Genomic DNA, 26641 nt, shown 5'->3' with positions numbered 1-26641 from the left:
CAGGTTACACCATGAAAGATCTGATTAACCGTGCACCCATTCAGCAGGAAGCAGTTTGGAAAGAAAAAACTGCGCCCATGTTCCCAAATATTGCTTATAAATGTTCTTTTACATTTAAAGGGGGATATGATATAGATATGAATAATTTACATTGGTATAAATTTTGCTTTATTGGTATTAAGGTCAATTTTGTTATATGTATATGTTTTTCTGATATTGATTAAGGTATTGTGATTGTGTAGTTCATTTAAAAATGTAATGTATAATTAGGAAATATAGGTTGTTAATGGATAATCATCAATAATTGTCAAGCTTGTAGTCATGTTAGATTTTCTAGATATATATATATATATATTTCAGTTAGATAGGCATTCTTCATATCTTTCAAAAACTGCAGAATATGGCATTTAAATGTTTTAATAACTTAGGACTTTTCATGACAATGAGACACATCTGCTCCTGGCAGCACCAATCTACTTCAAGAGGAAGATGGGCATCAAAGAGGCTCGTTATGGAGTTTGATAGCCATCTGAGTAAGAAACTGCTCTTTGCCTGGACTGTTGCATAAACTGGATACAGAGAACCCGCAGAGAGAGGACTGCTGAACTTGCCTAAAGGTGAGATGGTCTTTCAGGGTTCTTGACTCATAAAAGAGTCTGTGAGACATTCTGCAGGACACAGCAGAAAGTGACTGAACTGTCTTTGAAATTGCCTGCTTCATGGAAAAGTCTGCTGGATACTATGGGCCTAAAGGCCGAAGATGGATGCCCCAACGGTAGAGAGGAACTTTGGGTGACTGTCCAGGCAGCGAGATGTCTCTGTCATTTCTAGAGTTTTGGAGTTTTCTTATTTCTTGTTTACTTAGGTAGTATTATATCCTTCTACAGTCTTTGATGGAGTTGAAGAATGAATAGATAGTTATAGTTTTCCTTAGTTATGATAAGAGATAAAATAGATATAAATATTGTAACTGTAATTCTTGCTTGGTAACTGTTTTGTTATATGTAATTTTACTATGTTAAAATGAAAGCCTTCTTTTTTGTTTAAACAGAAAAAGGGAGAATGATGTGGAAGTGATTTCTTTCTAATCTGTTGCTTTCATTGGTTAATTAATAAAGAAACTGCCTTGGCCCATTTGATAGGCCAACCCTCAGGTGGGTGGAGTAAACAGAACAGAATGCTGGGAGAAAAAAGCTGAGTCAGGCAGTAGCTATGATTCTCCCACCCGACACAGCCGCAGTTTAAGATCTTCCCTGGTAAGCCACCTCTTGGGCTACACAGATTGTTAGAAATGGGTTAGATCAATATATAAGAGCTAGCCAATAAGAGGCTGGAACTAATGGGACAGGCAGTGTTTAAAAGAATACAATTTCTGTGTAATTATTTCAGGTGTAAAGCTAGCCGGGTGGCGGGACGCAGCCCCACCGCTCCTATTACAACACATGGGTGTGGAGACTACAATACAGACCTTGTAAACGCTGGGCAAGGAAGAAGGACCTAAGAAGATAAAGGTAGAGATGGCATCTGCTCAGGAACAAACACGAGGGCACAATCATTTGCTGGACTGTGAAGTCTCACCAGTCACTGGGCAGTGTCAACACCTGACCCGGGAAGCGGCTGTAGAGGACAGAGAGCCCCACCAGCTCAAAGTCCTGCTGCTCCAGGTACAGGAGCTCTGAGACAGCTGAAGTGGGAAGGAGACTTAGCACTAATGTTGGTTTCAAGACCTTAACATTGTAACTAGATAAGAGTGTTAGGAGGATTAACTTAATCTGAATAACTGCTAACAACACAATCAGAGTATAGCCAAAGGGCAAAATACGTGCTTAGCCTGCTCAAGGTCCAGTCCCCAACACTGTAAGGAAAAATCAATCACATAATTAAGTTTGATGGCACAGATGGCACCTTACCCTTCTGTTGAGAGCTGTTTTGCTCCCAAGCTTTGTCATCTCCCCAAGGCTGTTCTGTGAGACTCTTCTGTCAGCATCGTCTTGCATCCCTGGAAGAACACATGGAGACATCACCCTAGTGGTTTAAAAGACAGTGCCCCAGAACACTTGTCCCCCAGCTGATGGCTCTGCCCAGGAGGTCTAGGGGCTGAGGCCTTGCTGGAGGGAATGTGCTTCTGGAGGTAGGCTTTGAGAGTTTAAAGAGGCATGCCATTTTATGTTTGTTCTGTTTCCTGCTTACAGTTTAAGATGTGAACTTGCAACTTGCTACTCCAGCTGCCGTGCCTGCTACTATGCTTCCCCACCATGATGGTGCTGGACTCTCACCACTTGGGGACCATGGCCCAAATAAACTCTTCCTTCTATAAGTTGCTCTGCTCATGGCATTCCATCACAGCAATAGGGAAGTCACTAATTAAAGCACCATGTGTGTCAAGTTGTTTCGTGTGATATTAAAGAGATGTAAAATAGCGACATTATCTTTTAAGGTAAAAAGAAACTATAAAACCTTTAAGACTACCGCAAGCCCAAGGACTTTGGGATTTGATACCTACCTGTGGTATCTGGGCATGAAATGTCCCCATTTGTTGCTGAAGTTACAAGAAATTTCCTTGCATTGCTAAGCCCTCGACTATTAAGAAAAACTGGTAGATGAACTATATTGCGCATATAGTCATGTCCATTTATATTTGAATCACGAAGCACACTGTTCAGGTTCTGGTTGATGGCCTTTATAATAATATGTGGATCACTTGCAAAAATGGCAATAAAGGGGCCTTTTGAAAACAGAACTCGGACCTGTGGTAGAAGAAAGGCATGAACATGACACAAATTTTAAAATTATACAAAATAATATCTTCTTAAAATCTGCACTATTCTTAGCTGGGCAGTGGTGGTGCACACCTTTAATGCCAACACTTGGGAGGCAGAGGCAGGCAGATCTCTGAATCTGAGGCCAGCCTGCTCTTACAGGGCAAGTTTCAGGACAGCCAGTATTATGCAGGGAAAACCTAGTTCAGAGGAGAGAGAAAAAAAAAAAAAAACCCTGTTCTATCCTTTGGTGCTATATTTTCTGAATATCATTCATTTTTCATAAAAATTTATTTCCTATAAAAACACTTTTTATAGGTGGCTCAATCTTAGTGTTGGTGCTATCATCCACCACCACCAAAAACAACAAAGAGAACAGTTAATATCCTTTTCAGATAGCTGCAGCCTACACCAAAGGAATCTTCTGTGAATACATGTGAAGCCCTGGGTGCACATATCTCTGCAGTTTGCCACTGTTGTTTATAACACACCTTAGATTACTGTGTTCTGCTTCCTAGCACAAGACTATAAATTCGTAGACTCCCTCTGTCATCTCAGCATACAAACACGACTGTCTGCTGAGCCACACGTGCCATGGAGAGATACTCCACATGGTGTTTAGTTTGCTTTGTTTTTGTTTTTTTCCTAAGCCATCATCATGCTGAGATTATTTAAACACGTTCCTGATTAAACATTTACTTTTACAATATTTCTACACTAAAAAAATTAGTTTTCCCAGCACTTGGGAAGCAGAGGCAGGCAGATCTCTAGTGAGTTTGAGACCTGCCTGGTCTACAGAGTGAGTTCTAGGCCAGCCTGGGCTACACAGAGAAACCCTGTCTCAAAAAAATAATTAAAAAAAATAGCCAGGCTGTGGTAGCACACACCTTTAGTCCCAGCACTTGGGAGGCTGAGGTAGGAAGATTTCTGTATTTCTGTGAGTTCGAGGCTAGCCTGGCCTACAGAGCTAGTTCCAGGAAAGGTTCCAAAGCTACAGAGAAACCCTGTCTTGAAAAACAAAACAAAACAAAAAAATTATTTCTTTTTATAAAAGAGAAAGTCATTAGAGGAAACCAGTGTTTTTTAAATAAGAAGCACAGTTTCCATCACAGTTGAGATATTTTGTGACGTCGTGCATCTTACATAGCCACAGTGACAAGTTTGGAGACAGGGAGACGTACAGTGTCCAGCATCTGAAGGACCTTGTCCTGTTCACAGGCATCCAGGCCATCGATGATGACCACCAGCCTTGTCTGATTCTGAGTGAAGCTGTCAATGGTTTTTGCCATCCTGGCCATCAACTCCACTTCACACTTCAGGACCTGCACAAAGCACAGAAGATACAAGAAGATGAAATATGTTTCTTTAAAAGCACAAGAGAAAGCCATTCAACAAGAGGAGGAGAAATCCAAAGTTCTTGCTGCCAGCGGCAGTTCCACTAAAAGCCGTGGTAAGGGTTTTGGTGTATTGGCTGACATGTCATGAGAAAACATTGTGATAGGAATTTACGAAGGACCGAATGGGTTCAGAGACATGCTTGCCAAAATCACAGACTCTGAATGACAATAGACTTGGACTTGAATTCCACCCAAAAGACCTACTGATTACCACACTACTCTTGGCTCTGTGGTGGCATCGAGCTTTTAACCAAGCTAAATACACTCATACCATAAGGGCCAGGAATTGCAATCCTTGGTATTTACTCAAAAGAGCTAAAAACTATCATCTACACAAAAACTTGAACACAGATATTTATAGCAATTTTATTCATAACTGTTAAAATCTAAATCAGCAAGGCTATATTTCAGTACATAACTGAATAAACATACACTCTTCATTCAGACTACAAAATTATCCAAGCCTAGAAAGCAGTAACATTTTAAGGTAAGGAAAGGAACATAAATGTCTATTATTAGGTCAAAGAACCCAATTGAAAGAACCACATACTGCATGGTTTCAACTCCATGACATCCTAGAAAAGACTACTGACATCAGTGTTTGACAGAGGGCTGAACTGAGGCAGGGGCTTTCGTGGCAGCAAAAATAGTATGATCATAGGTATATTATTAAATAATTATGCAAACCCCCAAAATGTACAGCACCAAGACTGAACCTAGAATAAACTGTGGACAAGGAGTCTGACTATGAAGGACTACTGCAGGTTCATCAACCAGAGCAAATGTGGCCCTCTGATGACAGGTGTGTGTGTGATAGCACAATATATATGGGGTATATCTAAATTTTCCTATAAACCTAACAAACAAATTAAACTAAACTAAATACAACAAACTCAGTAACAAATAAAATGTAGCTGAGTGGTAAGATACTAGCCTAGTATTCACAAGGTCCTAGGTTTAGTCCCTAACAGTGAACAAAGAAAAAACCAAAACAACAATACAGCTTACATATAACCCTTTGATATACCAAGAGCATGCCCAGTGAGCAGGGCAATGGCAGCATATTCCCACCTCAGTTTCCGAATGGTGAGTACTCACTTTCATGAACCCTTCACTTTTCAATTTGTGCAGTTTGGAGGCAGCACTGTGGAGGCGTTTTCGCTGAGAATTGAGGAGAGAGTCCAGCACTTGCCACCATGTCCGGCAGTTCAGCACGAAGGCCAGCCCCACGATAGATGCAATTGATATGAGGACAGCATTCACTGTCAGATGTTTGGGGTCAATTCTGAATATAGCCAGAAGAGTAATTCCAGCAATAATGCAGCCCACGATGAAAAGAAAGATGATAAATGACGGGAGACAGCATGTTTTTTTCCATTTCTTTTTACCTGAAACAGAACACATAGCATTGACAATTAATGCCATATCACATACCCAAAATACCGTGATATTTATGGTCAAGAGGTTCAATTCATGGTCTCATGAAGGAAAATGAACATTTACTACTTTCCTCACCCAAGAAACACACCAGGAAAGAATGAAAGGGAGGGGAGGAAGGAGTCCTACCCTGAGTATCTTCAGTCTTGAATACTCGAAAAAGCCTGGTAGCCAAAAAGCCGAACTCTCTCTCACAGGCATCTGAGAGTGTCGCGATCATTTCGGCCAAGGAAGTCTCTCCACCTACACTGGAGAGTCTGTTGTAGTCGGTAAACAAAAACCTTGGGGCGAGACCAAACAGGAATTTACTCAGCTATCTGATGCAGAAACTTCTAACATAGTATGCCATCTCTATCATTTAGTCTACATTTTCTTTTTCTTTTTAAAAAGACAGTACCTGTTTCCTCTTTTTAAAACAATTTTAATTGTATGTGAATGAGTGTGTGCCTGCATGCATATCTGTGCACCACATGTGTGACTGGTGCCCACGGAAGCCAGAGGAGGAAGTCTATTCCCTTAGAACTGGTCCTACAGATATGACTGTGAGCACCATGTGGGTGCTGGGACTTGAACCCAGGTTCTCTGGAAGAGCAGCCAGTGTTCTTAGTCACTGAGCCATCTCTCCAGGCCCCGTTTAGTCTATATTTTCTTTATGTTCTTTACAAATATTGCCTTTCAAGTTCTGAGGGAGTGAAGCAGAACTTGGGATTGCCCATCTTCTACCCTGAACATGCTAGAGGTTCTCTGAGGAAGACACCAAGGTGCATTTCAATGAGTGAACAATGGGAAAGGGGAGAGTGATGGCAGAGCTTCACCTCCTGAAGGAAAAGAGAAAGTGCTCAAACACCAGCCAGAGAGTGGAGCAAGCGAGAACCTTCACTACAGAGAATTCAAGCCCAGTAATACCATTTAAAAGCGAGTTTTCTGCTAGAGACTCAGTGCTTAAGAATGCTTCCTGGTCTTTGAGAGGTTTGGTTCCCGGCACGCACGAGGCACCTCACAACCACGTGTAACTCCAGCTCCAGGAACTCTGACCCCCCTCTTCTAAACTCCACAGGCACTACATGTGCAATCCACATGAGGCAAAGCACCCATGCACATACAATAAAAATCCATACATCCTAACAATAAGATTAAACAAACTTTTCTAATATTTTATTTATAGCGTTAACATATACCAAGGATTTAGAAATAACTGTAAAATATTCTTTTCACAGTTGTTCTTCAAATCAATTGACTGACATCTTTAGTCTCTGAAATATTTATTTCTACATTAATTCATTCTTTCCTTCTATCTCTAAATTAAACTCTCACCTCAAGCCAGTGATGAAGTATGTTTCAAACTTACAGTCTGGAAGGACACTGCACTATATTATGTAGTCTTAACTGACACTGGTTTAGTTGCTATAACAAAACTACCATTTTATTAATTTAAACTATTTTAATTTTCTGTAAATATTTCCTCCAATTGTGTTCATCTACACTGTAACTGTATACTTTCCTTTAAACTTTTCATTCTTTAAAAAGGTTGTTTACTTCATTTTTCACGTGCATGTATGTGTATGTGTGTGCATATGTGTGTGCTCATGTACACATGTGTATAGGTGCCTGTGGAGACCATAAGAGAGCATCAGATCCTCTGGGGCTGGAATTACAGGTTTTTGTGTATCACCTATTATAGGTGTAGAAACAAAACTCAAGTCCTCTGCAAGAGCAAGAAGCACTCTTAACCCCTGAGCCATTTCTCCAACCCCAAATATCTTAAGACTTCTCAATTTTAAATCTTTTTAATACTTAAATTTATATGCTAATTGCAAAAGTCCCTCAGTATTCACAGACAGCTGGGTCTAGGATCAGTATAAGTCTCTCATATAAAACACAAGATGCACATACTTCACTCTACTTTAACCCATGGCTGGACTATGTATGATGTCTAATACAATGCAGACGCCATGTAAACAGCTGCTATGCTGCATGGTTTAATGGCATCAAGAAGAAGCTTGCACATGTTCATCAAGCCTAAGTTTTGAAAAGATGGGTAGTCCACAGTGAACTGCATCTACCAATGCAGAACCAAGGATAAAGAGAGCTGGCCTTGCTTGTATTTTTAGCCTTTATTTTCTCACCTATACTCCTATCATAGTTTGGATGGTTTGAATGACTTGCATTCATCTGAAATCATATATATTTTACCTTATTATAATTTTAAACTTCTTTACCCTTTAACAGGCTTATAAGTCTTTTTGTTAACCCCTATGGAAGCATTTTCCTCTTTAGTTTCTAGCTGAAACTAAACAAACTTACTTTTATCAAGAACCTTACACTTTTCCTTTATTCCTTAAGTGTCCTTCCCCTTTCACATTTTTATCATAACTTCCTACTTGAGATGCGCAGTAATTTTAGACACATACATCTATGCAGAGATGAGGAAAGAGCAGCTCAGCATGAGCAGGGTTCCCAGGTGTTTCTGCTCCTTCAAGAGAAGCCAGGCCTTCCTTGGTCTTGACCTCTTCCTACAGAAACTCCACCTGGAAGGCCAATACCTTTCTGAGGAGTCGGTAGTGAAGACTTGCAGTGCGGCTCCATTATGGAGGGTTACTTAGGGAAGCCCTGGTGAAACCCTGGCACTGTCCCAGAAAAGCCACAAGTATGTAACAGGTATCAAGGAAGAGAGAGAGGTTTCTGTACAAATAAAACACCATAAAAATAGACAGCGTTCCTGTGGGAAAGTGACCTTACCTATGGGAAGGGGATATACTATAAAGTGTTTCCCTAAGGTACTGAGGCAGGCTTTTGTTTTGTTTTATTTTGTTTTCATCAGAAAGAGTAAGGTACCAATATTTTCTGGAATAAGATGCCTTCTAAAATTCTCTTAAATCTCTTGTTCATCATTAAAAGTTCCTGCTGTCAAGAGGACCGCCTCACCTCACAGGCAAAGCCTTTGTAGTTTGCTCTGGCAGCTCAGGTGGGTTCACAAACATCAGTCTGAAGAGGAGTTCCAGGTAGCCAATGTGTCTTGCCAGTCTGGTACTGAGGGCCCAGGCCCAGTTCCAGCTCTCTCCTTCCCGCCGTCCACCAAAGTAAATGACGACTGAAATTGACAGTTTGCATTGGTCAGGCTGCTTTTGTTTTCTCACAGTCAACTCCCAAGTAAAGGGGAGCTAACCCTGGGTAACTGTGACTGTGTAACTGCAACTGTCCATATTAATTCTTAACTATTCCTCCAAGAATTCCTCAAGGAATCTGGCGGTGTGTAAGACTGGAAAGTAAAATACTGACTATAAATCCCAAGGGAAAGCCAAGCCTTAAGTCAGTGGGTAGTTCGATGCAAAGGAGCTGAGTGTGTCATGTTTGCAACTGTTAAAGCCACCACTTCCCTCAGGAACAAATCTATACCCTTGCTTTTTTTTTTTTTTCCAGTTTTTTGAGATAGGATTTCTCTGTAGCCTTTCCTGGAACTAGCTCTTGTAGGCCAGGCTAGCCTTGAACTCACAGAAATACAGAAATCTGCCTGCCTCTGCCTCCCAAGTGCTGGGACTAAAGGTGTGTGCTACCACAGTCTGGCTATTTTTTGTAGCCCTGTCTGGCCTGGAACTCACTCTGTAGACCAGGCAGGTCTCAAACTCACAGAGATCCACCTGCCTCTCTTAGGATTAAAGGTGTGTATCATGAAACAGTGATTCTAGCTTGATTTCAGAAAAATCATAGCAATAGTCAAAATGTCCAAAAGTTGGCCATCAACGGCCATGGAGCCTCTCTTCTGCAAGATCTACTGCAGTGTAGTGAGAGTCACTAGTGCTTGTAACAGACAGCATGCCTGTGAGCTAGTCCTGCTGTAGCGTTAGCAAGAAGTACACTGCTTCCTATAGTTACACCAGCTAAACGTGAACACTGGTATTCTAAACCAACTTATAAATAGCAAAAAGATTATTTTTTTGTAGCCAATTATAATGGGGATAGCTAGGCAAATGAGAAAAGATTGGATTAAAAGATAAATAAATAGAAAAAAATGAAAATCAAGTAGATTTTTAAGAAACAGATGCTTTAAGTAACATGCACGCAATGCTATTCTCCATTTTTAGGAAGATTTAGAAAAGCAAAGACTTACTGAAGAATATATATAAGAGAGCCAGGAAACTCAATGAAACTGCTATGGCGAGGTTTGTATCAACTGTAAAAGCAAACACTAGGCCCACTCCCCCACACAGCATCAGGGTGAGGAACACTATGAGCCACGAGAACTGGAAAAGGGGCTCGATCTGCTGTCCTGCAAAAGTCTTCATTTCATCTGAAAGAAAAGTCACGTGTAGTGTTATTTGTTTTGCTTAGATGTAACTTTTAACTCATTCTTCCCTGTTTAATAGAAACTTGAAGTGGACACTGAAGTGCCCTGGCTAATACTGTTGTTGCTTAGTCATTTAAACCAACATTTTCTTTCATTCAACATACGCATCCCATCCCCTACTGCACACTTACCCTTCCTTCCCCATAGTCCTAAAGATGCATTAAACTCTTGTGTCCATTATTCTCATCTGTCAAGGTTTTACTGATACCGGTTTTTGTGGTTTGTACTAAATATCATTCCCATATGCAAAAACATAAACAGTATTCCGTGTTCAAACTACACATCACCTCCGTTCCTCTCCAACCCCCTCATCCTCCCACCGCAGTTCTCAAAGGTACATCAAGTATAACAAGAACCACAGTCATTCTTTCTACAAAATTTGAGGTCATGTTTATACACACACTGACGCCTGCCCTTGAAGAGCCAAAGGTACATGTGTTAGGACTGGGGAGGAGGCTTCTAACAGAGGGAAAGGCCTGGATTATTAGCAAAGGCACTTGGTCCTGACTGCAGCACAGAGCTCATGGAAGGCCTGCAAATTGACAAGTGTGTGAAAAACCCACTTCACTACACAAGCACTACCAAGGGTTGCATTGGATGCTGGCCCACAACTGGACCTGTCTTAGGGAGAAAACTCAGGGGAGGATGGACTAGAGGAAGTGAAAGGTCAACCACCCAGGCAGATGCTGTGACGAGGACTTCATGGAAGCATTTCTTTACCTTCTAGTTTCTTGAGTAAGAAAGACTTCCCACTTCCCCACTGTGCGTACAACCCCACACAAATGGGTGGCTGCATGGTAGGCTCGCTGAGAATATCCGCCAGGGCACTGCTATACAAATCATAACCAAGCATGTCACCATCTGATTCCGTAGGAGACAAGTGTCCTGGAATGAGAAGCACATCACATCCGTACATTAAACAGTGGTATCACTATGAAGGAACACCAATTCTAACCTACTGTTTATAGGTGGGGTGGGGAGCTTATCTTGAACATTTAAGTCTATTTAAAAACAACTCCAGAGATTCTTACACAAACACTGCATTTTGAAGAACATAATGTATCTTTTATAATATACCTATTACTTAATGATAAGATACATCATTTTGAAGTACAGCTAAGGGGGGAAAACCTAGCAAAATAGACACAATGCTTTTTTCTCTATGACTTAACCGTTATTCCAAGGCTGGGGGATGCAGCCCTGCAGCTCTGCAGTAGAGCACTGCTAGCATGCATGAGCCTTGGGTTCAATCCTCAGAACTGCGGGTGGCAGAAAAGTTCAAGAGACATTTCAACTCTAGAGACACTTTCGAAAAATAGTATATTATAAAGTATAATAGTATATTAATATATTATAAAGTATTAATGAAAAATATAATAAACAATCAAATAACAATTCCTGACAGAAAGATTTAACAACTCAGATACCAATAAATTAAGGCAATCCAAACAAACAAACAAAAACTGTGAGATTATTTTTAAAGATGGAAAATGAAGAAGACATAAGAGGAGCTGGACAGATGTCTTAGTGGTTAATTGCGTCTCCTGCTCTTTCTGATGACACAAGTTTGTTTCCCAGCATCCACACTGAACAGTTCAAAATGCCTGTAACTCTAGTTCCAGGGGATCCAACATCCTCTTTTGGTCTCCACAGGCATGTGTACCTACACACATGACATACATTCATAGACACAGAAACATACACACAAATTTTTAAAAATCTTTTTTACAGTAAAAGAATAGCTAAAAAGTGTTTATTATTATGACCATAGAAGAGGCCACAATATGTGTAGGTTGGTCAGAGGACAACTCAGTGGAATCAGCTCTGGTCTTCCACCTGCAACTTGAGTTCCAGGAATCAGCCTCAGGTTGCCAGGCTTGAGCAGCAGGAGTGTTTACCCTTTGAAGACACCTCACCAGCCCAGACACAGTTTTTAAAATACCTTTTTGTTGGTGTCGGAGCCTGGGAGACACATATATACATGTAGGCAAAATACAGATAAAATAAAATGAGTAAATCTAATAAAAACCTTGAAAATCTGTCTTTTTGGGGGGGGCTGGTGTGCTGGATCGTTTCTTTTCCATATAATTTTACTGGAAGTTCATTATTTAAAAACTCAAGTAGAAGTGTTGAGTTGCTCAGCGGTAAAGCTTTTGCCTAGTATTGACAGAGCCCAGGGTTCAACTTCTAGCAAAATACACATGTACACAGACACACAGATAAATGCACAAACATACATGCACACACACATGTACATGCACACACAGACACAACATACAATTGTGCATGCACAGGCTCAGTCAAGGACAAAACCCATTACTTACTGGCTCCAAATATTTGAGTTAAAATGCTTTTCTGGTGGCTGCAGTCTATGTTGTAGGGAGTCTCGCCTGCTTTGTTGGGCCTGTAAAGTAGCCGCCCATCTTTGGGGTTCCGTAAAAGAAGTTCTGCCAGTCTCCGGCTCCTCCCTCGGATAGCAACATGCAGGGGCGTGTCACCTTTCTGTAAAATGGCAGCACAAGCTGAACTTGCTCGTTCTCAGGGCCAGCTCTGAACAACACTTTCCATGCCTCTATAAAGCAGACAATCTGGAGGTTTATGTTTCTCATAAATGGTGCAAATATAACATGAATTTGGATCTCTGTGTTCTTCAGTTTCTTTCCCTACCTTTCTACAAGTGCTTCTCAGAAATATCTCCCTCCTGGTTTCTAGAATGCAGCTTCTTCTCTCACTTAAAGAACAGCAGCAGCCTTTGCCATGCATGCCTCCCAGGCCAGGACCCACTCCTCAACAACCTTCTTTCCATCAGAACAGTCACTGTCCAAGGATGTCAACCATTTTCCTCCACTAGTTCATATTCTAGCTCACGGCTTTCTTCTACCAGCTTCCATGCCAGTTCTCACCCATCATGATCAACCCCATCAGTCCCTGTCACCTTTGTCAAGCACCTGCTGTTATGAAGTGCTTAGATCCCATGACTCTATGTTCTCCATCTTGTCACATCTGTCCTCCATCCACTACAGTATCTCCATCTCTTCCTTTCACTCCCTGCCATTGGCTGACCTTCTCCTACGAGACTCTGCAAACATGGACTTACTCACATCCCACACTAATAAAACCTCCTACTTGTAAGGGATCTTTCCAGTCTATTACTTCACAAGCCATCCCTTGAAGACAACCGATGATGTAAAACCTAGAAATTACATCCCAGCTCTCTTCTACCCTGACCGCTCTGAGACAATGAATAAAAGTCCTGAGTGCCTTTACCATGGCTCCCAAGGAAGGACATTGTCCAAACTGTCTGTCTCACGTTCCTCTCTAGTTTTCTTCCTGTGTTGTGCATGTGGTACAATAACTGCTGAACTGAGCAAATGTAAAAGACTTTATGTGCTGGGTACTTTTGAAGACACAAAAACAGAAGACAAAATGGTTCTGATAAATGGTTCTATATAAAATGGTATATATATGGGGGCTGGAGAGATGGCTCAGTGGTTAAGAGCACTGGCTGCTCTTCCAGAGGTCCTGAGTTCGATTCCCAGCAACCACATGGTGGCTCACAACCATCTGTAATGAGATCTGGTGCCCTCTTCTGGCGTGCAGGCATACATGGAGGCAGTATGTTGTATACATAATAAATAAATAAATCTTTAAAAAATAAAAAAATAAATAAAATATTTTCACTGCTATCGTGCACTCACCCGCCCTGCACTAACCCCCCAAGTTCCCACGCCCATCCTGGGGGTCTTGTTAGCTTTTCATCCCACACTTCCCAGTGGCTGCTGGTCACAGCCCCTGACTGTCTATCAGTCCTCAAACTCAGCACATCTGAACCACTCAACTTCATTCCACATTCTCAAACCTGTGAGAGGTCTGGGAGAGGGCTAAACATCCTCAGAACACAAAATCTCTGGAAAACATAAGCAAACCCACAAATATACTAAAAATGAACACAGAGCAACAATAGCTAGGTTAAACATCTTTATTTCACAGTTTATTTTTGTAAAATAGTACATGAAAAGACAATTCAAAACTCACATAAGCGTCACTTCAAATACTAAAGGAACAGCGGCCCCATCAGTTAGGTAGCACTTTACTTCGTAGGTGCAAAGGCCCCGGATTCTACCAGCAGCATCACAGAGAGCCCTACAGCCTCCTCTTTGCCCATGTCCAAGGGAAAGCACACCAATTCCCAGTACAGAGTGGCCCGAAAGCAACTGTCCATAAGTACGTGCTGACTCGGTCTCCCACAGCGACACACAAAGGACTCTAGATAGAATCCTCTCACTAGTGACACAAGCAGCCACTTATAAACAGTGGACCCCATGACACCTCTATATAGGGAACTTCAATGTGTTTCTTATCCCAAAATGGAGACACAGAGTCAGCTGAGTCAGTGGCACAACAAGAAAGGAGGTGATGACAGTAAGGTGTCCACAAATAGGCAATACAACAATCCTTTGCTTTTCCTAGTCTGGCCGGCCTTGAAATTCTCTACATGGGTCTGGCTGGCCTCAAACTCACAGAGATCTGCCTACCTCCACCTCCTGAGAACTGGGATTAAAGGCATCCAGTACTGTTTAAACACTACATCCAGCAGAAGTTTCCATTTCAAAGTCTTTTTTTTAACTTTATGCCCTTCCTGATTAAAAAAATATATCCTTTTTATTTTTATTTATGTATCTGTGTATGAATATGTGCGTGCGAATATGTCATCAGGGAAACAGAAAGACATCAGATCTCCTGGAGCTGGAGATACAGGCAGTTTTTTGAACTGCCCCATGTTGTGCTGGCAACTGGACCATCAATGTAAGTCTACAGTCTACATGGGAAACACACCGTCCCTAACTCTTCTGTGTTCGCTGGAGACTTGTGGTAAGCTACCCCTGAGATGTCCTCCTCGGGTGGTGACCAAGGTCAGCTTTCTTAGCTGGTTATGAGCCAGAGAAGGAGAAGATAACACACTAAGCCTACTTGCTCCACAAAATAATGCTAGAACAGAATCAAAATGCCCTGTGTGCAATCCCAGCTAGTCATCTCATCACACACACACACTCACACACATACACACCCTGTGTGCGATCCCAGCTAGTCAACTCATCTCATCACACACACACACACACACACACACACACACACACCATGCAGGTCAGTGCACCATCTCTCCACAGGCACTCCACACAGACGTCCTTACCTTGTCCACAGCAGACACCTTAGCTCCCTTATCCAGCAGCAGCTCCACCACTTCAATATTCCTCATCTTGGTGGCCTTTATCAGAGGTGTTTCGCCATCCTGTGGGCACAGAGGAGGTTTAAAAACAGGGCTTACTTTATGTCAGTAGTCCCATACTCAGTGCTTTCCCTTCCCCAGCCAGTGTCTTGTAGGAAATAACTATATTCCTAAGGCATTTTTAACTTTATACCAGAATTACAAATATATTTTCATCATGAACACTTGCACACACAGCTAACTACAACCACCAAAGTCTTGTACAGTGTCACATGATTTGAGTGAAGCAAAAATGGCTAATGTGGGGAACCAAGCACAGCTCACAGAGGTTTAAAGCAAAAGTGTTCTGCATTCCAGAGTGCAAAGAACACAGCTGTGACTAGCTGACAGCGTGCTTCTGACACAGGGCATCAACACTGCAACTCTGAAGTCACTCAGCTAACAGACCGGAACGGCATCTGTACCTTCGTGCATATCTCGGTGTCAGGGTTGCACTGCAGAATGTCTCTCACCATTGTCGCATTTCCCTTCTCAACAGCCCAGTACAATGCAGTCTTATTGTCCTGTATCATCAGAGAAAATCAGGGGAGTAGTATTAAAAAACTGCTCTTTGTGAATATAAAGAGGTGGGAAGTAATGTCAATCTACATGATTTCTAGGATTAACTTCTGAGAAATTCTTCATGAAAGAATCCTAGACAGACTTAGCATTACTTAAATAAGAAGGAGAGAGCTGAGCTGCTAAGTTGTGCTTCTGTTTTGTTTCTGTGCTGCGGGGGTGGAGCCCAGGGCCACACATTCTAAGCAGGCACTAGATCACTGTGTCACATCCATAGCCCTAAAATACACCTGTGTGATGCAGTCAGATTTCAGGAATATAAATGCGTTAGAGGTCACTGACAGCTGAACTCTGCTACTTTGGACAAGTCATTATTAAACATGCTGGCCCAGGTAATTCCATCTGGAATGCCAGATAATACATCTGTCCAGCACTTCTGAAGACAGTGAGTAGGAACGTGTTTCTTACAAATGCAGGCATTATTATCTGTAGTTTTCTTAACCTAGATCCACCAGTACCCTATACTGTCCTGAACATATCCTTTACCAACCTATCTGGTTCCTTTGATTCACATAGATCCATCAAAACTGATTAAAATAAATGCACGAGACAGACAGACGAGTAATCAATCAGTGGCCTAAAACAGGTGATCCAGGAACCGTCTAGTGAAAATCTACCTTTAACTGAGATGACAACTCCTGTAGCTGCCTCACTAGGTTTCCTATGCCAACCTGTTCCTAAGAGTCCCTAGTCTAAGAAATGTGTCCGGCTGCCCAGCCCATAGTACCACTCACACATCTCCAGCTCTCCTTCTCTCTGTCCTCAGCGGCAGGCCGCTGTTCTGTAGCTACAGCAGTCTTTTCACTCCCCATTCTCGAGTTTTATCACACAGTCACCACTGTGCTTCCCCAAAACGCTCTGCCTTCCTTCCTCCTACCTGCCAAAACTCAGCCCACCGTCAAAAGTAGTTCCTACCCCACCTGCTTGTAAAGGCTTTCCTTTGTTTCCTCTTTCTCTACATCAATGCTCACTTGAATTTTAAAAAATTGTGTGTATGTGCATGTGTGTATGTGTGTGCACATGTGTGCACACACGTACCCACATACTTATGTGGAAGCTCAGAGATCAGAAGAGGGGGTCGGATCCCTTGAAGCTGGGTTAACGCAAGCTGTGAGCCACCCAGCATGGGTGCTGGGAACTTAAACCCCAGTCCTCTCCAAGAGCAGCAAGCACCTTTAACCAGTAAACCACCTCTAGCCCCTTGTTTTATTTTTTGAGGCAGGTTTTCACTACAAAGCCTAGAATGGTGTGGAACTTTTTTACTTGTATATGAATTAAAGAGGACATTAATTCTGGAACTTCAGAATTGAGTCACTAAAGCATTAAAACAACAATAACACACAGTCAATGCCTAGGACATACATTTATCTCCAAAGAAAGGAAGAGGAGAGACATCCTGACCACTTGACACACATGTTCATGGTGCCCGCAGTCTGGGTGCACATACCTGCCCTCTGATGTCTATGTCAGCATATTTTTGGAGAAGTGCTCGAACAATTTCAACATGGCCACCTCTAACAGCGCCAATCAATACAGTATCCCCACTCTACAAGGGCAGAAAACAAGGTCCGTTAGTAAACAAACACAGTTCTGAAATTAAGGTTACTCATTTATTAATATAATAGATTTCTTCTAAAAACCTCTTTGAAAAAGAGTATCACTAAAGTGAGATTTTTAATTAACTGATACTATCTGATATTAGCATCTTATTATTTTGTTGCTAAACAGTAGATCTGTTGTAGACTTTTGTGTTAAGTAAGCCCATGAGCTGTTGCCTGTTTTGGTTCTGAGGGCCCAATGGCTGCGAGTCAACTATTCCCTGAGGGTTTCAGGTTCAGCACTGTGGTGTAGTATCTTTGCTGCCCAACTAACAGCTTAAATAAACCCTAGGCAGACTAGTTCTAGTGAATAACGTAAGTGATGGTGTGGGTGAGAACCAGTAAACTGGTAAGGAACCCATTTCTTGTTCCAGTGTGCCAGGTACCATTCTAAGCATTGGAAACAAGATAGACAAGGTCCCAGCTCTATGAAAATTTATAGTCTCACAAAGAAAGACAACATACAATAAAATAAATACACCAAGGCAAACACTACACAAATAGGATAACATATCTGATCAAAAGTAACTGGGTAGCCCCTTTAGACTGGATAGCTAAAGATGACCTTTCCAGACTAGGTAGTCGTAAGTAGGCAACAGCTCCTATGGTGTAATGGTTAGTGCTCTGGACTCTGAATCCAGCCATCCGAGTGCGTATCTCGGTGGAACTTGTTCCTTGAGGAAGAGACCTGGTCAGTCATCCTCATCAACTCAGACCATGAAACCCAACATAAACAGGCTGCCCATGCATGCTTCAGCATTGCTGGGGGCACTTTTCACTTTAGATGTAAACAGAGGTAAAATGACAAGCAGGAGTCACATGGGTGGACAGCGTTCTAGGCTGAGAACACAGCAGGTGCACATGGCTGTACCCCACAGCAGGACAAACAAGAGAAGGGACTTAACAGGACTGTAACCTCCTAAATGGGGGAGTGTGACACAAAACAAGGACTGTAAACTAAAAATGTAGTATCAACCAAAGTGCAAGAGAAAGCCATGTATGGCTTCAACAAAGGAGCACATGCATTCAACAGCACGCAGACATACAGCAGAGGCAATAGGAGTATGTTACATGCATGCATTCAATAGCAGGCAGACATATAGCAGAGGCAATAGAGGAGTATGTTATGATTTGTTTTAATAACATGAGAGTATGGCTTAGGCCAGGGAGGATAAGTTTCCCGAGAGTCAGCAGAACCGTCTGGGGTAGGTAAAGAAAGGGTAAAGCAGAGTAGAACCGTTTGCTGAGATGGAGAAAACTGAGGGGAAAATGGTTCAAGGGATTTAAAATCACAAACAACCCCACTTCCATTTTATTTTGTCATAGGTTTTAAAAGCTTACTAAATATGCATTCACATGGAGAGTTCTGAACATATATGTTCAGGAAAGAAGTCAGGCAAGAGGGAAAAAAAACCTTAAGCATAAGTCAGCACTTAAGTCCTGGGACAATGAATAACACCAGTCGTGAAAAATACCTACAGGGGTATTCATCAAAGGGAGTTACAAATTAACCGTACGTATGACATTGCCAGTAACAAATTTATTTGACAAAAGTAAACAAGGTCTTTAACAAGACTGGAAATTTTAATTTATTAGTTTCAAAAGTAGAAATAGAAACTTCTCTTAAAACAAGCTCATGTCATATGTAAAGACATTTGATGAGAAAGAACCACTAACGAATTTTCCATCTACTTCATCTCCACAGACAAGCTGAGGTAGGTTCCCTACCCGGTCAGGTATGTTCACATATGTCCCAGCGTCCAGCAGGTCCTGTACAATCTCTATGTGTCCCTCCTTTGATGCAATCATCAAAGCTGTATTTCCATCCTTATCTGTCAGGTTGACATTCGGATTCCTCTTCAAAATCTCTTTCACTGACTGTGTGTAACCTCCTTTCACTGCCACAATAAGTGCAGTCATTGAATTCTTCAAAGAAAAACAAAGAAATTAGCATATTCTAGAAAACATATTGTGCATACCATAATCAGAAAGCTGTTTTCCATCATTAACAGTTGGGGAGCCAGCGAGATGGCTCAGCGGTTAAGAGTATCTGCTGCTCTTCCAGAGGACGAGAGTTTGAGTCCCAGCACCCACACTGGGTGACTCACAAACAGCTGTAAGTTTAGCTTCAGGAAATCTGATGCCCTCTTCTGGCTTCTGCAGGCACTCACACTCACATGCATATATCCACAGGCAAACACAAGCACATACTCAATATTTTAAATATAAACCAGTTTTAACAGTGGGTGGTGCCAGCCTATGACCCAGGCCTTGAGCATGCTAGGAAAGGGCTCTACCACTATAATGATCCTCCAGCCATTAAAAGTTATTTCTGATAGGACGAGCAAGAAGACATAGACAATTGCTGTCAGACCTGATGACCTCAATCTGATCCTCGGGATCCATGTGGTGGAGGAGAAAACCAATCTTCACAAGTTGTTCTCTGAACACACATGTGCAGTGGCATACATGTGCCCCTTCCAATAAGTAAATAAACAAATGTATTAAATTTTTAGAAGTTATTTCTGACAAGATGCCAATATAAATAACCAGACATATACCAAAAGTGGCAGGATTTTAATAAAATCAGGTTTTTAATGAAAATTATTCTTTACATTTTGCTGTTATTGCCCATGTACACAGGCATACATATATGTGAACTCGTGGATGTCAAGTCATAAGAGTACCACGGGGATCCCAAGGACAGAACGCAGGTCACCAGGCTTAGCAGCAAGCACTTTAACCACTGAGCCATCCTGTATTTTCAGTCTTCAAAAATACATTATTTCTGTTGCATCATTAGGCTATCCGGAGGTTCAGGTCTTCCAGTGACAATGGACTCACTTACTGGGAACAAAGCCTTTCACAGATGCAACAAAGTTTAAAGAAGGACTCAAAATTCAACATTTTCCAACTTAAATAATCCAAAGTAAAATGGACCAAACTAAGAGTTTTTTATAATAAAATGTTTAAGAAAAACTGCAAGTGATGAATTAAAAGCTAAAGCACATCTCAATAAAAGTGTAACAAATGATCTTTAATGGTACTTAAAGCCTGTTAACATATTCTATATAGTCCTATAAAATACTAGCCACCTTTCTTATACAGTAAAACAGAACTGGTGGTCATCAGATTATCACAATAGCAGGCTGTTCATCTCCTCAACAGCCTGGGAGAGAGGCCAGTGGACACGGGACCTGCTGAGGCTCAAGCAGGATGAAAAGTACCTAGAAGGCCATCGTGGAAGACAGGACAGGCTGGACACCATTGCTCTAGGAAGTCCAGCATGAGTTTAACTTGGCTGCAGGTGTCAAAGGTTTGGTGTTATCTCCTCTCAGACTGCATCATGAGTTGTCCACATAATAATCACACAGGCAGTAGTCCTTCACACAAACATTAGTTCTGAAACATTCTTGGAATCTCTAAGGAAAAGCTATTTGTGAGGCTCCTCATGGCTCTCTGGCACTCGTGACACAGATGAGGTACACAGCTGGTGCTCAATAATGAATTAATAACTGATAGTCAGTTAGACTTGACCAATCTTCAACCTTAACAGCCCACATCTGATGTTCTTAACCTGTTTATTAGACAGGAACAACACCTTACAGTAAAGATCCCCCGGAGACTAACATCACTTTAAGGGAAGACATTTTAATAGAGCATGATGGCTTCCCACAATTGCAATTAAAAACCAGCTTGGCATGGTGGCACGCGCCTTTTGTCCTTGTTCAAGAGGCAGAGGTAGGAGGATCTCTTCGAGTTCAAGGTCAGTCAGATCTACATTGCAAGTTCCAGGATACTAATGAAACTCTATCAAAACATCTTCAAACATTAAAAAAGAAAAAAGTGGGGTGCTCGCTTTGGAAGCACATAAACTAAACTTGGAATGATAGAAAATATTAGCATGGCCTCTGCGCAAGGATGACATGAAAAGGGGGGGGGGCACTACTTGATCTGAAGAATTTTTCAGTTTATAAGATTACTGAGAATTTTCTTCATAGTTTTAGTTTCCCAAAATTTATGTATATTAGCAATAGATCCTCAAAGGCAAATATATATTGTGTTTTTCCTATCATAACATGCTTCTTTCTTTTTTTTTTTTTTTTTTGGATTTTTCGAGACAGGGTTTCCGAGTGCTGGGATTAAAGGCGTGCGCCACCACCGCCTGGCAACATGCTTACTTCTAAAGTCAACAGCACTTAAGAAATCCCAGCACTTGGCAGCAAAGGCAGGAAAATCTGGACTACACAGTAAAGTTCTATCTCAAAATTAAAAACAAAAATAGCATTTAAGAACTCCTGGGAATTTTTCCTAGGTTTGTACTTGCTTAACTTACTCCCTTAAAGTAAAAACGTCACTCTACTAGAAGGGGTACGAGAGGAGAGGTACTTACGGCTCCTTCTTGATCAACATCAGCTCCCATGGCTAACAAATGCTTCACACATTCCAAATGTCCCTTCCGGGCAGCCCACACCAAAGGGGTTGTTCCATACTGTTAAATCAGACAGCGAATTCAGGGTTACTTTCAGACAGGTACTAAAAGAGAGCAGCTTGTAATAAATACTTTGAGTATTCTTAGATAAGTATTTATACCAGTCATAATTTCAGTCCTATATAAAAACCTATATCCCTCATCCTATTGTCCTAAGTAGTCATTTTGTATGAAATGTCTTTTAATCAACTTTAACTTTTTTAATCAAGATAATTTTTCCACCACTGTCATAGTCCCTAATTTTTAAAAGGCATTCACGGCTTTCTATATTTTATGATATAATATGAAGTCTAATAGTCTAAAAATTAGCAGCTAAGTGCTAAGCACAGCTCAGACAACATCACATAGTTAAAGCACACGGTCTTTATCACAGAGTGAGCCCAGTTCATAGGACCACATTTTCATACAAGAAAGTGAGGCCCAAAACAGGGTCAAAGTAATAAAGTTATCAAGACATAGAAAAGCCAAGAGGTGGTGGCACACACCTTTAATCCCAGGACTTGGGTGACAGAAGCAGGTGAATCTCTGAATTCAAAACCAGCTTGGTCTACAGACGCATTCCTGGCTATGCAGGGTTAAACAAAAGAAACCCTGCCTCAAAAACCAAATGACCAAAAAATAGGGAGAGAAATAACCATGAAACCACCAAGCTTTCAAATCTGCACTCTTAGCCATATCCCAATCAACGTGTCTCCTTGACTACTGCAGCCCACAAACTGTTAAAAGCACCTTTCATGGAACATGACCAGAAAGCATCAAGAACTAACAACCAGACATAAAGGAATGCTGTCCAATCAATAGGTGGAAATACCCAAAGTGCGCTTTATGTCCATGAAAACTTGAACACAGTTATAAACAAATAGCCCCTGACAGTCTGTTGAACAGAGAAAAAAAAACTATTATTATGCATTGCTCATACATTAAGAAGCTACTAGTCTGTATGACTTTAAGTATGTAAAATGTAGATATTGTGACTATAAATTTTTACTTTTACTTAATTTTAAATTAAATCTAAACAGCTCTATGTGGCTAGTTTCTATAAGAGACATCAGCCACACTCTTGGGAACTATACCCCTGAAAACTCTTGAAAGATGGGTCCTTGTGGCAGAAAATCAAGGGCTTGAGTACAGCAAGTGGGAGCATATGCCAACCAAAAGGAGGGGTATGAGACCAGAACAGGCTGAGAGAGATGGGTAAGGGATGCAGGAAAAACACTCAAATTTTACTCCTCCATCCGTAGTGTTCCCAGCCTCCTGCCTTGTAGGTAACATGCTGTCTTCCTGAAGCACCTCCTCTAGCCCCACAACACATTATCCTAGGTATTCTTAAGGATAACAGACATGCACACTTACTACTCATTAAGACAGCCTTAGTTTTATGAATCAGACATAAGTTCTCATCCCTCAAGCACCCATCGTATTTGGTCCCTTCTCAGAGAATGACATGCCAGAGTATTTGCTAGAACGTCTGTCCTTTCTCTTCCTTCTCACTGGCCAACTCGTCCTGACCCTAAGGAACAGCCATCTCAACACTATCTTTACAAAGAAATGCAGCTCTCTGGTAAGAATTTCTTTATCTTGCTTCCTGTCTGCTCCATAATGGCTTTTCAATTAGTGCTCAACCATCTCAATAACTCTATTACCTTCTTCTCAAGTTCAAATTCTGATCTTTCCCCCCAAATAGAATCCTTTCGTGTACACGTTTCTCACAGTCTCAGCACACGCTCCTGAGGGCCAGGCTCCCTTCACATACACTTCAGATCCTATCTCCCTCTTTTTCATCACATCACCCAACTGCTTCCTCTCCTATCACATCCTCCCATCCTGCTCTTCCCTTCCCGTTAGGTCTCTGGTTCAAGTCCTGACAGTTCAGGCTTTCCTTGGCTAACCAACTGTCCTGGATAATTGTGTGTCAACTTGAGTCATCAAGGGAAAAGAACCTCAGCTGAAGAAATGCCTCCTTGAGATCCAGCTGTAAGGCACTGTCTCATTTAGTGATCACTGGGGGAGGGCCCAGCCAATGGTGGGTGGGGTCATCATTCAGCTGCTGGTCCTGGGTTTTATAAGAAAGCAGGATGAGCAAGGCATAGGGAACAAGCCTGTAAGCAGCACTCCTCCATGGCCTCTGCATCAGCTCCTGCCTCCGGGATCCTGCTCTGCTGAGTTCCTGTCCTGCCTTCTTGATGATGGACTGTGATGTGGAGGAGTCTTGCTCTTTCATCACAGCAATAGTGATCTAACTGAGACAACTTTCCCAGCAGCCTTCCCTCTTAAAAGCCCTTCACTGTCCTTCCTTCCACACTTCAAACAAAACTTGCAACCATTATTTCCAATCACCACACCACCAGCTCTAGAAATCTAAGCATGAGAGAAAGAGAATCAAACTTAAATTTTAAGGTAATTTTCACACAAACAATGTAGGTAAGATTGAAAGGAGGAAGAAGAGCTATATATAATAGAAAACTTCAAACAATGAAGACACAGGTCCACTATCTGTGTCTTTTGAGAATAATGAATTTAATGTAATAAACATCAAGAGAACACTTGGTCCATAACTCAGAGGACCCATCTGTAAGCTTTGCATCTATAAAAATGTTAGAATACAAAACTAAGATATATCAGAGACGTTTATAACGTGGACACTCCATGTGAGAGACTCTAACTCACCTTGTCAGAGCAATTGACTTTGGCGCCATTCTGCAGCAGGAGATGCACTATGTCAGCATGGCCTCTGCCTGCTGCCCAAATGATAGGGTAGACACTGTACTGCTGGGAAACATGGGAACATATGAGGATGGAGGAAGAAGAAAGTCTTTAGACGGGCATTTACAACACAAATTTACTAATAAATACCAGCAGAATTAACACAAACTAATATTTCTTTAATCAAGTTAGAGACCATCCCCCACTTTAAAAACACAAATACTCCATAATACATAATTAAAACTAAGACGTGTTAAGCCTTAAATAAACATATGTTATCAACACATTAGTTTCTGCGGAGTTAACATATTTATTGTAATTAGCCAGTAAGCATGATTAATAAGCAGAACAAGAAGTAAAACGTATATACACAAATATATAGAATGTACAGAAAAAAGGTATGGCTTCTTGGTAAACATCTTTTCAAGAAACTCAGGGAAAGGATGCACCCACAGTAAGATAACCAAGGAATTCACAACTTCCTTTTGAAATGTTACACAATTACGGTTAACATTCAAGTTCAAAGCTTGCTTTTTCATTGGAAGAACTGAGAAAAGAGAGCGTATAAAATTTTCATTGTATACATTCTATACAATATTCCTTATGATCTAAAAAATCTCCACCCACTATGACATATAAAAATCCTGCAGCACTCTGCAAGAAAACTTACTATTTACATTACAAATTCACTTTTTTGTTAATGCTTACCAAACCAGTGACACTTGGGTTGGCACCGTGAGAAAGCAGCAACTGGACAACATCAGTCCTGCCTTTGTAGCACGCCCACATGAGAGCTGTCCATCCCCCCTAGAGGACAAAAGAGGCATGTGAAATTGTACCAATCCAAGCAAGGAACGCCTTTAATCAGGTCCTCTATGAATATCTTTGTAACACCATTATTTATAAAGACAATGGTCTTAAATCCTCAAACTCCTCAGAAATAGACAACAGAACACGAACTGAACAACCTGCTGAGTCTGTAAGTGATCACTGCAAAGTTTGTATAGTAAACATCATAGAAACTGAACAAGAAACACTCATGCTTCTAAGAGTCACTTTGGCTTACAGTCAGATGTCCAGGGAGCAAGGAGAAGCGCGAAGGCTCTACTACATACAGCAGGAATACCCAGAAGGGGACAGGGGTCCTAATATTTGGGAGGCATTTCACATCTAAACTAAGTATAGTAATATCTTCCTAGATTTGAAAACAAAGGATCATAGATATAAAATCCTTGTGAGGCATAATATACTATGAAGAGAAAGACAGAAAGCTGCAGTGTCTTCCAAACTTAAACCACATGTACTTCATTAGCCTCCACCAGCTAAGTAATGTGTGCCAAGACAGATGACTTCCTTCATAGAAGGTCAAACATTAAACATTTCCTTAAGTGTCTTTTTGTCATTTGAGATTCTTCTGTTGAGAATTCTCTGCTTAGTTCTGTATTCCATTTTTCAATTGGGTTATTTAGAATTTTGATGTCTAATTTCTTGAGTTCTTTATATATTTTGGAGATCAGTCCTTTGTCTAATGAGGGGTAGGTGAAGATCTTTTCCACTCAGTAGGCTGCCTTTTTGTCTTATTGACTGTGTCCTTTGCTTTACAGAAGTTTCTCAGTTTCAGGAGGTCCTATGTATTTATTGTTGTTCTCAGTGTCTGTGCTACTGGGATTATATTAAGGAAGTGGTCTCCTGTATCCATGCATTGAAGACTACTTCCCACTTTCTCTTCTATCAGGTTCAGTGTGGTCGGATTTATATTGAGGTCTTTAATCCATTTGGATTTGAGTTTTGTGCATGAGGATAGATATGAATCTATTTTTATTCTTCTACATGTTGATATCCAATCATGCCAGAACCACATTCAACATCTTTAGTCATCAGGGAAATGCAAATCAAAACAACTCTGAGATACCATCTTACACCTGATAGAATGGCTAAGATCAAAAACGTCAATGATAGCTTATGCTGGAGAGGATGTGGAGTAAGGGGAACACTCATCCATTCCTGGTGGGAAGGCAAACTTGTACAACCACTTTGGAAATCAGTATGGTGGTTTCTCAGAAAA

General features: G+C 41.2%; 1 protein-coding gene and 1 non-coding gene across 21 annotated transcripts in view; one reads left to right on the top strand and one right to left on the bottom strand.

Annotated features, from left to right (window-relative positions):
• Kidins220 (kinase D interacting substrate 220) overlaps positions 1–26641 on the bottom strand; it is a 91590-nt gene that overhangs the window by 47316 nt on the left and 17633 nt on the right. For 17 of the 20 annotated variants that reach the window (XR_007591624.1, XR_007591625.1, XR_007591613.1 and 14 more), the window contains exons 5-20: positions 25285–25383; positions 24541–24642; positions 21775–21873; positions 19110–19307; positions 17231–17329; positions 15630–15728; positions 15130–15228; positions 12263–12440; positions 10659–10823; positions 9702–9881; positions 8519–8684; positions 5723–5874; positions 5255–5544; positions 3941–4081; positions 2504–2747; positions 1911–1999 (exon numbers count right to left, since the gene is read on the bottom strand). Coding sequence is in view for 6 of the 20 variants with exons in the window: in XM_050141850.1 (XP_049997807.1) it covers positions 1911–1999; positions 2504–2747; positions 3941–4081; positions 5255–5544; positions 5723–5874; positions 8519–8684; positions 9702–9881; positions 10659–10823; positions 12263–12440; positions 15130–15228; positions 15630–15728; positions 17231–17329; positions 19110–19307; positions 21775–21873; positions 24541–24642; positions 25285–25383 (2400 nt within the window). In the remaining 14 variants the exon portion in view is untranslated. The remainder of the gene's footprint in view (positions 1–1910; positions 2000–2503; positions 2748–3940; positions 4082–5254; positions 5545–5722; positions 5875–8518; positions 8685–9701; positions 9882–10658; positions 10824–12262; positions 12441–15129; positions 15229–15629; positions 15729–17230; positions 17330–19109; positions 19308–21774; positions 21874–24540; positions 24643–25284; positions 25384–26641) is intronic. The other 3 variants (XM_050141851.1, XM_050141853.1, XM_050141855.1) reach the window with 1 other exon arrangement.
• Positions 21233–21338, top strand: LOC126501381 (U6 spliceosomal RNA). Its single transcript, XR_007591665.1, has one exon. It is a non-coding gene; the product is annotated as a U6 spliceosomal RNA (small nuclear RNA).

This window comes from Alexandromys fortis, unplaced genomic scaffold, assembly GCF_014885135.2.
Source record: "Alexandromys fortis isolate MF-2015 unplaced genomic scaffold, M_Fortis_MF-2015_v1.1 scaffold_30, whole genome shotgun sequence".
Classification (NCBI taxonomy): domain Eukaryota; kingdom Metazoa; phylum Chordata; class Mammalia; order Rodentia; family Cricetidae; genus Alexandromys; species Alexandromys fortis.
This window is presented reverse-complemented; position numbering and strand designations above follow the sequence as displayed.